Source organism: Sebastes umbrosus, chromosome 2, assembly GCF_015220745.1.
Source record: "Sebastes umbrosus isolate fSebUmb1 chromosome 2, fSebUmb1.pri, whole genome shotgun sequence".
Classification (NCBI taxonomy): domain Eukaryota; kingdom Metazoa; phylum Chordata; class Actinopteri; order Perciformes; family Sebastidae; genus Sebastes; species Sebastes umbrosus.
The window spans coordinates 36,265,473-36,280,264 of NC_051270.1; the positions used below are offsets into that span (position 1 = coordinate 36,265,473).

The 14,792-nt window shown below is 40.3% G+C and overlaps 1 protein-coding gene across 2 annotated transcripts in view; it reads left to right on the forward strand.

Moving 5' to 3' along the window:
• Positions 1 to 14,792, forward strand: part of mapk8ip1b (mitogen-activated protein kinase 8 interacting protein 1b) — an 80,609-nt gene that overhangs the window by 52,829 nt on the left and 12,988 nt on the right. For both annotated transcript variants that reach the window (XM_037750370.1, XM_037750366.1), the window contains exons 5-9: positions 4,592 to 5,716; positions 9,669 to 9,744; positions 13,060 to 13,232; positions 13,538 to 13,641; positions 14,036 to 14,152. In XM_037750370.1, coding sequence (XP_037606298.1) covers positions 4,592 to 5,716; positions 9,669 to 9,744; positions 13,060 to 13,232; positions 13,538 to 13,641; positions 14,036 to 14,152 — 1,595 coding nt within the window. The remainder of the gene's footprint in view (positions 1 to 4,591; positions 5,717 to 9,668; positions 9,745 to 13,059; positions 13,233 to 13,537; positions 13,642 to 14,035; positions 14,153 to 14,792) is intronic.

Genomic DNA, 14,792 nt, shown 5'->3' on the forward strand with positions numbered 1-14,792 from the left:
ATAATGATTACAGTCTGTACAATATGATGTGATGGCTGCACTAGAATGATCTGTCCAATGGACCTTTTTCACAGCAAACATTTTGACATGTCTTATTTATTTATTTATTTATTTATTTATTTTTATTTATTTATTTATTTATTTATATATTTATTTATTTATTTATTTATTTGACAGGGACAATACATGTAGGCATTGTCACACTTGATTAAAGTGCAACCAATGCAATGTATATAGGACTTCTTGCCGTAGCTAATTTGAAGATCTTGGTAAGGCTTTTAAGAAAAAATAAAAATACGTAATACCATATCATACATGAAATCAGATAGTACAACAAACAATCGTACAATACAATCAATTTACATACAGTATGTATGTTTCCAATCAGAAATCAGTTTTTACAGGTTTGGTTTAGTTTCAGCCAGTCTTTTCATTAAACCTTTTCAGGTAAGGTTGTATTTTTATTTCCGTTGGTAGGGCATTCCAAAAATGTCTTCCTTTTACTGAAAAAGATGACTGACCGAAGGTTGTTTTGCGCTATGGCTATTCTATTGGTATTCATTTTTGTGATATGTGGACAAAGTACAGCTGGGGCGAGATTGTTCACACATTTAAAAATCAATTTGATAAAAGCAAACTTGATAAAACTATCAAAGCTGAGCAGCTTATACCTTTTTTCAAAATGATTCAGTGGTAACATTTCATTTGTTTTTGATCCATTATGTTCAGTGCTTGTTTATATAGCGATGCAACAGGTTTGACAGTTGACTGTGAAGCCTGGCTCCATACAGTAACATAATAAGACAAGTGTGAAATTGTCACGGCATGCATGAACAGTTGAGTTGCCTTAAGGGGTTATTTATTGCAGTGTCATTCTAAAATGGTAGTCGGAAACGCATATAGTTGAAAGTGATAACATTAGTGATGGCTCAGTTCCATTAAGTGTCCCAGCAAGCTTTTCCAGCCTGCACAATACCAGGGCCTCCCCTGAGTGGAATGGAAGGTTAGTTTTCTTTGATAACAAAATTAAACAACAATGACAAAACATTTGTATTATATACAGACGTAGGCAAAGTTGTTGGTAACGTTCCGTTAAAGAGAGAAAAACCCACAATGGTCACTGAAATAACTTGAAACTGACAAAAGTAATAATAAATAAAAATTTACTGAAAATGAACTAATGAAAATCAGATATTGTTTTTGAATTGTGGTTCAACAGAATCATTTTAAAAAACAAACTAATGAAACTGGCCAGGACAAAAATGATGGTACCCCTAGAAAAGATGTAAAATAATGTGACCATAGGGACATATTAAACTAAGGTGTGTCCTGTAATTAGCATCACAGGTATCTTCAAACTTGTAATCAGTCAGTCTGCCTATTTAAAGGGTGAAAAGTAGTCACTGTGCTGTTTGGCATCATGGTGTGTACCACACTGAACATGGACCACAGAAAGCTAAGGAGAGAGTTGTCTCAGGAGATCAGAAAGAACATTATAGACCTTCATGTTAAAGGTAAAGGCTATAAGACCATCTCCAAGCAGCTTGATGTTCCTGTGACTACAGCTGCACATATTATTCAGAAGTTTAAGGTCCGTGGGACTGTAGCCTACCTCCCTGGACGTGGCCGCAAGGGGAAAATTGATGACATATTGAAGAGACGGATAATACGAATGGTAACCAAAGAGCCCAGAACAACTTCCAAAGAGATTAGAGGTGAACTCCAAGGTCAAGGTACATCAGTGTCAGATCGCACCATCCGTCACTGTTTGAGCCAAAGTGGACTTAATGGAAGACGACCCAGGAGGACACCAAAAATGAAGCATCCAAAGAAAAGAACACTGTACCTAATGTGAAACATGGAGGAGGCTCGGTTATGTTATGGGGCTGCTTTGTTGCATCTGGCACAGGGTGTCTTGAATCTGTGCAGGGTACAATGAAATCTCAAGACTATCAAGGCATTCTGGAGCGAAATGTGCTGCCCAGTGTCAGAAAGCTTGGTCTCAGTTGCAGGTCATGGGTCCTCAAACAGGATAATGACCCAAAACACAGCTAAAAACACCCAAGAATGGCTAAGAACAAAACATTGGACTATTCTGAAGTGGCCTTCTATGAGCCCTGATCGAAATCCTATTGAACATCTGTGGAAGGAGCTGAAACATGCAGTCTGGAGAAGGCACCCTTCAAACCTGAGACAGCTGGAGCAGTTTGCTCACGAGGAGTGGGCCAACATACCTGTCAACAGGTGCAGAAGTCTCATTGAGAGTTACAGAAATCACTTGATTGCAGTGATTGCCTCAAAAGGTTGTGCAACAAAATATTAAGTTAATGTTACCATCATTTTTGTCTAGGCCAGTTTCATTAGTTTGTTTTTTTAAATGATTCTGCTGAACCATAATTCAAAAACAATATCTGATTTGCATTAGTTAATTTTCAGTGAATTTTTATTTATTATTACTTTTGTCAGTTTCAAGTTATTTCAGTGACCATTGTGGGTTTTTCTCTCTTTAACGGAACGTTACCAACAACTTTGCCTACGTCTGTATGTCATTTATATATTAAATTGTTTTATCTTAATCAGGATAACCATTGTTTGATAGCTCAACCTCCATATAAAAGGACAACATAATCCTCTCTTAAACAGGTGCTGTAAATCAGGTTAACTATCAACTGAACCACTTTACAGTAAAATGACAGGAAACAGATAATGTACAGTGTACAGATTATTGTGAATGAAGCTAAACAGAGCTTTGTTAAGACAATCCAACCGCATGCAGGTTGCTCTTAATGACAGTAAAATGAAAAGCAAACACTGGAAGTACTGTATGAGAAAATAAAAACCTGGGTATTGACCTTAGACATTGCCTTATGCTACACATCCCAGATTATTTCAATTGTCCAATCTATAATATATATTTGTCCTGGTCAATGTTAATGACATATCCATTTTGCGGGTCTAGAACATTTTTGATGAGTTTCCCAGACTGGGGCACAATCTCAGAGAAGGGTGGCACATTCAAATAATATGTAAAAAGTAAACCAGTAAAAATTACAGCCCTAGATTCAAGGTATTAATGAACTGTACATTATTAATAACAAAATATTTTTTGTGCGAAAAGGAGTGTATGCAACTTGTGAACAATTTAGCAAGCTAGCAAGTGGGTGACAGTGTCCTCAGACATATTATAAAATTACGAAGAAAAACAATATACGACTAAAACTACAATTTGTTCACTTATTATGCACCAAAAAAATAACTTGCATCGCCTCTGCCATTTCTGACAACATCAACAAACATGTCACAACTCGTGAACTGTGAGCTTTCGGAAACTTTCCACTTACGAAGTCGTGAATACTACAAGAGGGGGGCGTTCATACGGACTCTTCTCGTGAACACGGTAAACACGACCCCATTTGTAGGCACCACATGCCCTTTTCACAGCGGCCATTTAGACATCTCATAGCAGGGTCAACACAGGTGTAATTGATAAAATGAATAAGTGTGTCACAGCCATTCCAGTGAGCCAGCATGCACTATACCAGGGCCATAATTAATGTTATTAGTTACACCTGTGTTTACCCTGCAATATGCCATGTCCAAATGGCTGCTGTGAAAAGAGCCTATTGAAGAAAATTGAGATGGGATATTTTTTTCAGGAGCTGCTTATTTGTGTATTGGCCTCAAGTGCACGCTTCCAACCATACTTGGACAGTTTATGCTTGTCTTTATTTCCACAGTCACAATATCTGCTATTTTTTTACTCACACTTTTCAGACTTACTGTGATAAAACCTGCAGATTTGTTAATGAACACAACTGGTTCCATTCATATGCAAACCAGCAAATTACATCACACGGCCTCACAAGCATCAAAGACTCATTTTAGTCATCTGAGAAAGTTCTACTAAATTTGAATTGCAAAGTGATTCAATGCAGAACAAGTCAGTGCAGCCACACAAGGAATTTCTGTTTTTTTTGTTCTTTTTGAATATGATAAGAGGGTTAATTGTTGGGCATCAAATAATGTCTGTGATGATGCATTGCTAAGTAACAATCTCGCAAAAATACCAGCCTTAGTTCCTTTCAAGGAGAGACAAAAATGAAGTGTCTCAGTATTTACCTGAATTGGCCTCGCTGCTCTATAAATGCTGAACTTTGTTGAAACACTCACACAGAGCTCACCTGCCATTTGCTCTCCTGTGGCTTCAGATGTCAGTGCTGCATCATCCACAGTGAAAATGCCATGCCTGGATTTGCTGGCCATGGATTATGACATAACCCGTCAATCGCCTTCTCCTGGCTGCACTATGAATTTGATGAGTAATAAGGATTTAGCTGCGTAATCCTGACATCCGTTACCTAACCATTTCTACTTTTTCCTCTCTTCCTGTTTGTGCTTTGCTTTATCTTCCTCTTGTGCATTTGTTGCCATGTCTGCCTCCATGTCCGTTTGTGCATTTGCTTGTCCGTTGTCATGTCTGCCTTTCTGCATCACGTCTATTTACTCTGTGCGTGTGTCTGGCCTCTGTGCGTGCTTGTGTGTCTGCGCGTGTGTTCGTGCGTGTCGTTGCTTGCGTGTGCTCTCCCTCTAGGTGAGCGCACCCCTCCGCGCGAGCACAGCTGTCTCAGCGACGAGGACACGGTGCAGGGCGGGGGAGCGCAGACCAAAGACCGCGGGACGTCCACCGACGCCCCCTGCAGACACAGCCACACCTCGGGACACTCGCACGGCTCGTCTACGACGGCCGCGACTCGCTCCAAGCTTCAGGAGAAGCCGCCCGCGCCACCCCCGCCGCAGAACTACACGCCAGCTCCCTTATACCCGGCGGGGAAGGCGGATGGAGGCGGGAACCACCGGGAGAGGATCCGCTACCACACGGACGTTCATCTGGAGCCCACGGAGGAGATCTATCTGACTCCCGTGCAGCGTTCCGCCGACCCCCTAGACCTCCCCAGCTCGCAGGACCGGCCTTTCCTCTCACAGCAGACCGAGCAGGGCCGCATGTCCATCAGCTCCGACACAGAGGGCCCGCCTCCTTACCAGCCCCTCCCAGACCGGACAAACCCCTCCATCTATGAGGAGGACGAGGTCTACATCCCCCCGCCTTCGTACGCTTCTTGTGTAGAGTCCCTCATCACGCCGCCCACCATGGCTCGCTCCTCCCTCACGCTAGACCTCAGCCTGAAGGGGGCAGGAACGGGGGCCGGGGTCATGCTGAGACCCGGATCGTCGGTGGAGTACGTGGATGCCACGGACGACAGCTACTGCGGGGAGGACGAGGACGTGGACAGGATAATAATGGACGGAAGGGTGAGGAAGGGGGGAGGAAAGGGGGACGGCGGTGGCAACAGAGTCCCACTAAGGACTTCCATGAACTCGGAGGCCAGCGGCCTTTCGTATGACTCGGTCAAATACACGCTGGTGGTGGACGAGCACGCTCAGCTAGAACTGGTCAGCCTGCGGCAGTGTTACCAAGGCTACAGCGACGACAGCGACTCGGCCACCGTCTACGACAACTGCGTCTCTTCTCCCTACGAGTCGGCCATCGGGGAGGAGTACGAGGAGGAAGACGAGGACGACGAGGACGGCATTGAGATAGGAGGAGTGAGGAGAGAGGCGACCGCTTGTCTGTCTGAAGACTCCACTCCAGAGGTCGACCTGCACTTCTCTAAGAAGTTCCTCAACGTCTTCATGAACGGACGCTCTCGCTCCTCCAGTAAGTCACTGCCATGATTTTTTTTTCTATAATATTTCAATTTGAGTATTTTATAGGTCATCGTGCACACATTAACCACATGTGACATAATATTAGTATTAAAGGGACAGTGTGTAGAATTTGGTGGCATCTAGTGGTGCGGTTGTAGATTGCAACCAACTGAGTACCCCTCTGCTCACTCCTCCCTTTCCAAGACTGCGGTTATGTGAGCCAGTGTTTGGTTTGTCCGTTCTAGGCTACTGTAGAAACATGGCGGTACAACATGGCCAGCCAATTAGACTGTTGTCAGGCTATTAAATAGCTGTTATCAGTCACTTAAAGCACCATGTGGGTCTATAGGGGCCTACTACACCCAATATTAGGTTTTATCATACATGCACATGGTAGATCACTGAAAGAAGGTATAAAAGAACACAACAACGACCTTTAGTGACCGTAGTAATTATGACAGGAGCAGAAACGGAAGTCAGGCGCTGTAATATAGACAGCGTAAAAACTCCATATACGGTGGACATCGGGGGCGATGGATGGGGCACAAAACACAACGCATTTGAAACCAACAAATTGTAGTTGTCTTTGTGTTCACAAGCCTTAAGTTTCACTTTCATTTTTGAAACGTAGTTATAAAGGTCAAAACAAAATATTTTTCCCTAAACCTAACTAAGGGTTTTTGTTGCCTAAACCTTAAGAAGCTGTTTTGTTTGTGTGCGAAAACGTAACGTTTCATTCAGTTTTACGTGTTAGAACGTGCTTTTTTTTAGTTTCGCTTTCACTTAAACAATGTAGTAGACATAATAGGCCCCTACTGACGCACATCTATGGTGCTTATAGTGACTGACAACACCTATTTAATGGCCTGATAACAGTCCAGTTGGGTGCAGCGGCGGACTCCGTGAAGAGGACCTTCTCCCTATGTAGATATGAACAGATCATTCTAAGCTAACAAAAACACAACGATTCATAGTTTCAGGTGATTATACACTATAATGAAAACATAGTTATAAATATTATATTCCATTTCTGCTAATAGATTCTTCGAAATGCTACACGCTGGACCTTTAAAACCGTGATAGCCAAAACGTTCAGCCATATTGCCCAGCAAAAAAGGGTAAAAAGGCAAAATATTACAAGATTTTAAAATGAATGTCATTGCCATTTGGTTTGTTTTTAGTCATAATTATGAAGCCAAATAAGGCGACTATAAATTTAAATTGTCAGAGTTTGTGGGCAGGGTCAAGAGAACAATCAAAAGTGTAAGTGATGAGAATGGGAAGTGCTTGGGTATGGTTTGTTTTTTGTTCTGTAAAGACATGCAGAGACACGCAAACTAAGACACTCGTTTGCATATGGGGGGGTAGCCTCACAACGCCTATGTGACATCACAGCTTCTTTTAACATCAGTATTTTCTTCTTCATATTTTTCAAGATAGCTCACAATAACATCTCACCCTCCTCTTTGTCTCAGAGACGTGATTTTACATTTTGAGAATATGGATATTTCTTGATACAAAACATCCAATTCCCACCAGAATTATGTGTGAAACAACCAGGAAGCACATCGATACAGCAGGCTGTTATTCTGTGTAATTCCCTTTTTAAAACAGAGAGTAACCCAGCAGTGAATGCTGTCTGGCTGATCTGGCAGCGTGGTGGGAAAAGGCTTAAAGCGATGTGGCTGATGATGCAAAGCCACAGAGATGTTCAGGAGCTGGAATATTCTCGTACAGCACAGATCATCATCCATCATGACATGTTACTCTGGAGATTGTGACTGTAGATTTAACTTTGTTTCGTAGAATCACATCTGAAACTGATTGAGGAATAGTATTTGAACATTTTTGTTTTATCATACCAGTGTGAACATGTGATTTACTTGAAAGTTGTACTAATTTCGGCCACAATACCCAGCACAGCTTGTTAAGTGTTGTAAATGAAAGCTGCAGTCTTTGCTGCTTTGTTGATATCGTTATCAGCATTCTGACAGCAGCACGTTCAGGGCAGAAACCCAGCAGGACATTTAGGTGGCGTGCTGGGTGGAGGGACACTGAGCCAAAAAGCAGCTTGTGTTTGCCTTTCTCTTCCCCTTCTGTTGTCCAGACCGATCACACATTTTGAAAAACGAGTTAGTTGAGTCGTATACTAGACATTAAAACAATGGCAGTCCTAGAGAGGCTGTTTGGAAGGACTGAGGAAGAAAAGAAGCAATGACACAGGCAGTGAGTGGCTTTATAAATTATATTTTTTCTGTATTGACATTCAGCTGAATCTGCTAAATATTTTGTCGCCACCACGTGTATTTTGACTGCTTCAAGTTATAGTCCTGAAGATTTTATTTACCATCTTCTTTAGTGTTCTGTATTAAAGGGGACGTAACATGAAAAACTCACTTTTTTCAGTGCTTGTGCACATACATTTGGGTGCATCTGGAGAGCCTACCAACCCACAAACTGTGAAATAAGACAGATAGATCAGAAAACATGTGATTCAACAAGCCATTCAGATTTGGCTCCCTTTCCCATGTCACACACAGGCTCATTAGACAACGTATTCTCATACAACGGTTCGTATGATATCTTACGAAAAAGTTATTCCTCCTTTTTTTATAATTTATGTGATAAATCAATCAACGTTGACTTTTGGTTTCACACGGGACATGAACGCCGGTCTTCTTATGCGAAAGTCCAGTATTTTTTGACCCATCCATCCACCCCGACTTCCTTCCTATTTGGCGTTCGCTGCTCTTTACATTTCCTGGTTCATGATTACATGAATTACACACACAATTAATTTTTTTGGGATATATATGAATTACAGTGCATTGCTTTTCATAGGTATAGCAATGAATGGTGTATGAGGCCAGCCTGCATTAGAATATACTGCCCCCCCCCATCGGAGTATCTCCAGCCACAGCTTGAGAACTACCTTTGCAAAGTTGCACCATATTTTTCTCCTAAGCCAATCAGAGCAGGCGCTAAAACAGAGCGTTTTCGGCAGAGGGTAAATACAGGTATAGTCAGACAGACAGGATGAGAAACAAATATGTTTTTTGAACATTAAAGCATGTAAACATGTTTTAGTAGAAACCCAAAGCACAAGTATGAGCCTGAGAATGAGCATGATATGTCCCCTTTAAAACGTGACCCGATAAGCCCTCTAAAGAGTAGCAGCTCAAGGTGTGTATTTTTGCCACCAGTGTTTGATACACAAGTCTTTTCAAACAGGACTCTGCGAGCTGTATTATGAAAAGATTACTCCCAATTCAGCATTGTGCGCCTATCAAAATTGATGCATGCATGCTAGTAGCACCTCGAGCAGCAAGCCTCAAGCAGAGATGAGGAGCAGGCTGTGTCCATGTCCTTAAAGAAACAGCTACTCTCAGTTTTCTTCCAAGATTTGCTGCTTTCCCGAGGCTGCATCTGGGACCGAGGGACGAGGAGGGACAGGATGGAGTCCTTTGATGGAGGATTGTAGGATTAACCTTCATTAGGCCGACTCCCACCGTGTGTATGTAAGCAGCCAGCAGTAGTGGGCAGGAGGGAGGAGTCATGTAAGAGACGGACCGAGCTTCGTCTATAATGTATGTGTGGTAATTTCCTCTAATAGTCCTCGCTGTCCTCTTGGATGGCGTCCATGTGTTTCACAGACTCATTACAAAAACACCAACGCGGTTAATCTGAGCAGTGCAGGAGAGGGTGACGGATGTCTCAGGGGAATGTAGGTAGAAATACACAATGCTCATCTGTTTCACGCCTCATTATGGTGTGATTAATGGCTCCTAGAGAATGCATATGTGCTTTAATGTATACACAATGAGCACTAATTGTGTTTTCTGTTTGTATATGATTGGGACTTTTTGTTGCAATTAGAAGGCAATGCCAATCATCTATTTTGCTGGCACTCCACACCGTATCATTTACATAATTCTCTCTTTTCTTCTTCTGTGGTTTTCAAGGTGCAGAGTCCTTTGGCTTGTACTCGTGTCTCATAAACGGAGAGGAGAGGGATCAGAGCCACAGAGCCGTCTACAGGTGAGGAAGAACCTCATCATCCCTACTAAATGTTGCACCGTGACTGAAAACATATGTCGTTTTAGCCGTATTGAATATCATTTTGCTCAACGCATCACACAAGCAGTCAGAGAATATAACTTATTGACTCAGGACCATGGTTGCATAGTATAGTATGTACAAAGTACAAACTAAATATACAATACAATCAACAGAGATTACTTACACAAAGGTAGAGCGTTAGTTAAAAAAAAAAGAAACTTTTTTGTTTATCCAACTGTTATAACAAAATTATGTTAAACGTAGATGGATAGTTTAAATAATACTTTTGGCAAATATTCATTATGCTTCATACTTTCAAATGAAATGTGATACTTTATATATCTTTATCTTTATTATTACATATTATAATTATTATATTTTATATTATATATTTATTTATATAATATAAAATATTATATATATATATATATATATATATATTATATTTTTATAATTATATCTTATTATAATTTATATCTTATATTTCTATAAACTTTATATATTCCTTCGGACAAGTCGTAAACAAATACACAGTTCACGCATATTGTCTAAAGATAGTTATTCAGAGGTGAGAACGTACATTATTATAATGTTCAATGTTCATAATGAATTAAATGTTCTAATAAGTAGTTCAAATAATGTCTCCGGGGTCACATTGGTGTGTCCGAATGTTCATATCTGTTGCTCTGTCAGAGTTCTTGCCACGTCTCCAGACCTTAGCAATCAACTCAACCCCCATTCAATCTGGCCTTTATACCACCTACATGTAAAAGCAGTCTTTACACCTCAAACAAACACATCACAGACTGCACCAACCTCCACATTGAAAATCACAACTCAAAAACTCACCTTATTAGAACTGCTTTTAATTTGTGATTCATTTTGTGTGTTTTATATGTTATGATGTTTTTATTGATGACCATTTTAATTGTGTAACGTGTCTTTGAGTTTCATTAAAAGCGCTCTATACATAAAATGTATTATTATTATTATTATTATTATTATTATTATTAAAACAAGCAATCATTTCGTCATTCGACTCAAAATCACTATATGATTCTTGTTGGTCTTGTTGGCGGTTACGAGGGCTGTGGCTCTGGCGATACGATACTTATCATGATACAGGGGTTACGATTCAATATATCGCGATATATTGTGATACTGTAACCGAGGTGATATATTGCAATTTTTTAATCTAATTTTAGGAAAACAGTCGTATAAAGAATACACCACCATATGCATGAAATCTGGATACATTTTTAAGCAATCGGAACAATCCTGCATTTATCACACTCCCTGTAACATCCAACATCATAGCACTACTCTGAGAGGGCGCATACACTAAGAGGGAGTACATCTTTGCAAATGAAATAAAGTATTGTCTGAGTTAATCTTTGCATTTAAACTATTACTTAAAAATTAAAACATATCGCGATACTCGATATTTGCAATATTTTCCTACACCCCTAGTGGTTACAAATTGCTGAAATCAGTTGAACATTTTAAAAATAATGTGTGTGCCTCACCGGCATTCAATGGGGAAACGTGGCTAAGAAAAGTTTTATTTCAATGTGTTATTAGCAATAAATCATCAATAGAAATTTAAGAATTTTACCAAGTTGCTGGCAATAACAGAGTTTAGTGGGTTCAAATGTTTACTGATCATCTGACAAACCAGTGTGGAAACGTTCCATTTTTTAAAATATGCAGGGAGTTTTTTTTTTTCTTCTTTTTTTTTTTATGTAGAGCAGAAAACACTCCATTTCTTCATGTTTCCCCATAACAGTCACACTCCAGTTGGCAGCGTGGAGTTACAGCTGCTGTTGAAGACCTCAGGCTGATAAATGCATAAAAATAATGCAGTCATGTGAATAGCAGCATCTCTGTGCACTGAAAGATCATATGATGGTGCGAGACATTATCCATGCATGCCTGAAAGCAGGGGCTTTGTTACAGCGTTCCTTTCTAGTTGGTATGTGTATAATATTCTATATTTTTGAATATCACATCTGACTGTCCAACATCAGGCTACTTAGCTAGGATATATCGTATGTATCGTACGTTTTAACTTCAGCTGAAGTATTAGAAGTGGAATGTTTGTAAGTCTTTGACTAACGAAACCATTTCAAACCTTGTTAAATAAACTCAGGGATCCATAGTGGTCAACCTGAAAACAAGGTTCCTTTTCTAGGAAAAGCTGACCCTGAAAACCTAGTTTCTGAAACCTTTTGAGTATTAACATACGGCCTATAGTTTTGAAGGAGATAGCAGCTGTGGTCAGCTTGGATTCACAAAAGTCAATTATTGTTTTGTAAGCAACCTGTTTAGTTGCAGCTATTTGTCCTAACATCAAAAGTAAGCTAAAATAATGGTATATATGGTGAAAATGTAAGTATCTGGGACATAATCATTGGGCCTCATGCAGCAAGATTCTGTTGAATTTCTCTTATATTTTCTCATAATTTATTGTTAAGAGAAATAATAAGAGAAGTCAGCTCCAGATTCACCCAATGTTCTTCACCATCCAGATGTGCTCTCACAGGTGTGCTGAATGATGAATCCCACTTGATCAGAAATTGGAGGCGTGTGGCTGATTGTTTATTATTAAATATTTAGCATATAATTTAGCAGATAGATAGATAGATTAATCGATCCATCCATAGATAGATAGAGCCATTAGTATTTCTTTCATATTTCTTTCATAATCAAATCATTATAATTACTGTAAAACACATCCAAATTTATTTATATTCATACATTTTTTTATGTTCTTCAGATTTTTAATTTATGTTTCCTTGGGTTGGACAAACAATTTGTGGACTTTGAAAACCAGTATGGAGATAAATAGTATGTTAACTAGTGCCCTCGACCACTCGTAAAATCTTCTCTTACCTAAGAGAAGAGCAAAGATAAGAAAACATTGGTCAATCCTAGAAACCAATGGGTTCTAATAAAATAAAACATATCGTGGATACAAACAAAAATAAGAGGAAATGTATTTGTCGCTTCCTGCATGATGCCCAACGTACAAATGGACGGTAAAGAAAGAGCCATTTGAGAAGTGTATCGCTGTGGTTCTACTATATTTCACAATGAAACGGATTTCCTGTTGGAATCTATTGTGACTTTGTGAATCAAAGCTAACCACAGTTGTGTCCTGTGTGCAGTTGTGGCGAATGTTTGATACATTTCAGAGAAGCATTCTCTTAAAATGAATCAAAGCAGACAGGCGTCCTGTGTAAGGTGGTCATCCAGCTTCTCAGAACCTGGGCATAACTACATCCGTCTCCACAGGTTTGTCCCTCGTCACGACGATGAGTTGGAGCTGGAGGTGGATGATCCGTTGCTGGTGGAGGTCCAGTCGGAGGATTACTGGTACGAGGGCTACAACATGCGAAGCGGTGCTCGTGGGATCTTCCCAGCTTATTACGCCATAGAGGTGACCAAGGACACTGAGAGCTACAAAGGTACTGCCGCCGCCACCATTCTTTAATTCTAGATGGCTGGCTGTGAATATGTTTGTAAAGATGCTGAAAAAACATTGCACACATTATCAACCCCCAACATATATAATATCGTTCTTCTGTAGAAAAATTCCAGAGAAAACAACGTATTTGTCTCTTTAAAGGAACTACAATAATCTCACCTGGATGTTAGTGTTTAAATAAATGACTGCCACTCTTCTACAGTATGTTATCTTATCTTGTCTGTTGCCTGATTATTATTTCCTGGCCTCTTATTCCATGTTTTTTTTTCTGTCTTCCCTGTGCAGTGAAGAGCAGTGAATGGCTGGACAGATACCGGCTGAAGTTCCTGGGCTCAGTTCAAGTGCCCTTCCACAAAGGAAACGATGTTCTGTGTGCAGCTATGCAGAAGGTACGACGCCCGTGTTGTGCTCATTTGTATGTGTGTGTTTGAGTGTGTAAAGTATTTATCTCCTATAGTAAAGCAGGAAAAATAAACACCGCAAATACATTAGCTATTGTGCTAGGAAACTTAAGTAGAGGACACGTGGTACAGTGCAAAAAAACAACACAGATAAACTATGATGTGTTATGTATCCCTTTTTGTATATTATAAACAATTTCTAGCTGAAGAGGTAAAGTGTGAAGAATTAATGTAATACCACTATTATACTAGCTTCCAATACACAGCACTGTCAACTCAGTATTACTTTTGTATCATCATCTAGTATAGAATCGGGTTATAGGTTAAGAGTATTGAGTTTTTTTTGCACTTTAGGAGTCATCTTTTTACATTTGTTTCCCAGATTGCCACCAACAGAAGGATGACAGTCAAGTACAACCCGCCTTCCTCCTGCATCCTGGAGATCAGTGTGAAAGGCATCAAGCTTGCAGTTCAGGAGGATTATTACGCCCACGACAGAGTGAGCGCTCTTACTGTACCCTTTGTCTGTCTAATGTGAAATAAATCGAGTGCAGCTGAGTGAGGGTTTTGCCAAATAACAGCTCGTCTTCACACCAGACCATCCCATTCAACAGTTTAGGCATGTCGCCCCCGTGTGGCTGCTAATAGAGCCTGCAGGCAACAGGGTTGTGATTGGTCCTGGTGCAAATTTCTTTCTTGGACCCACACACACAAACACACATGCCAGCCTCTGATCAGCACCACATACAGCACATTTGCAAGCACTTTCAGCATAATAGTTGCCCAGAAGACGGTTGATGCATAGGAGGGCCCAACTACAATGATAAAGCTGCAAAAAAAATGGTCGTCCTACATGGGCCCCCTTTGGGCCTCTGTGCAGCTCCACCGGTTGCACCGCTGATATGTACGCCATCGGCAGGCAAAGATGTTAGAGGACGCCAGGGAAGTCTTTTTCAGAAAGGAAGAGATCTTAAGTATTTCCATTTTGACTACCTTTCCTCAACATTTCAGAGAGAAACATCAACAGTGTTCTCTTCTCCAATACAGTTGTGTGACAGCTGCAGTCACTTGTTACTTTTCAGACGAAGGTTTCACACGTTGAACATAATGATAAACTATGATATGCATGCACGGACGTA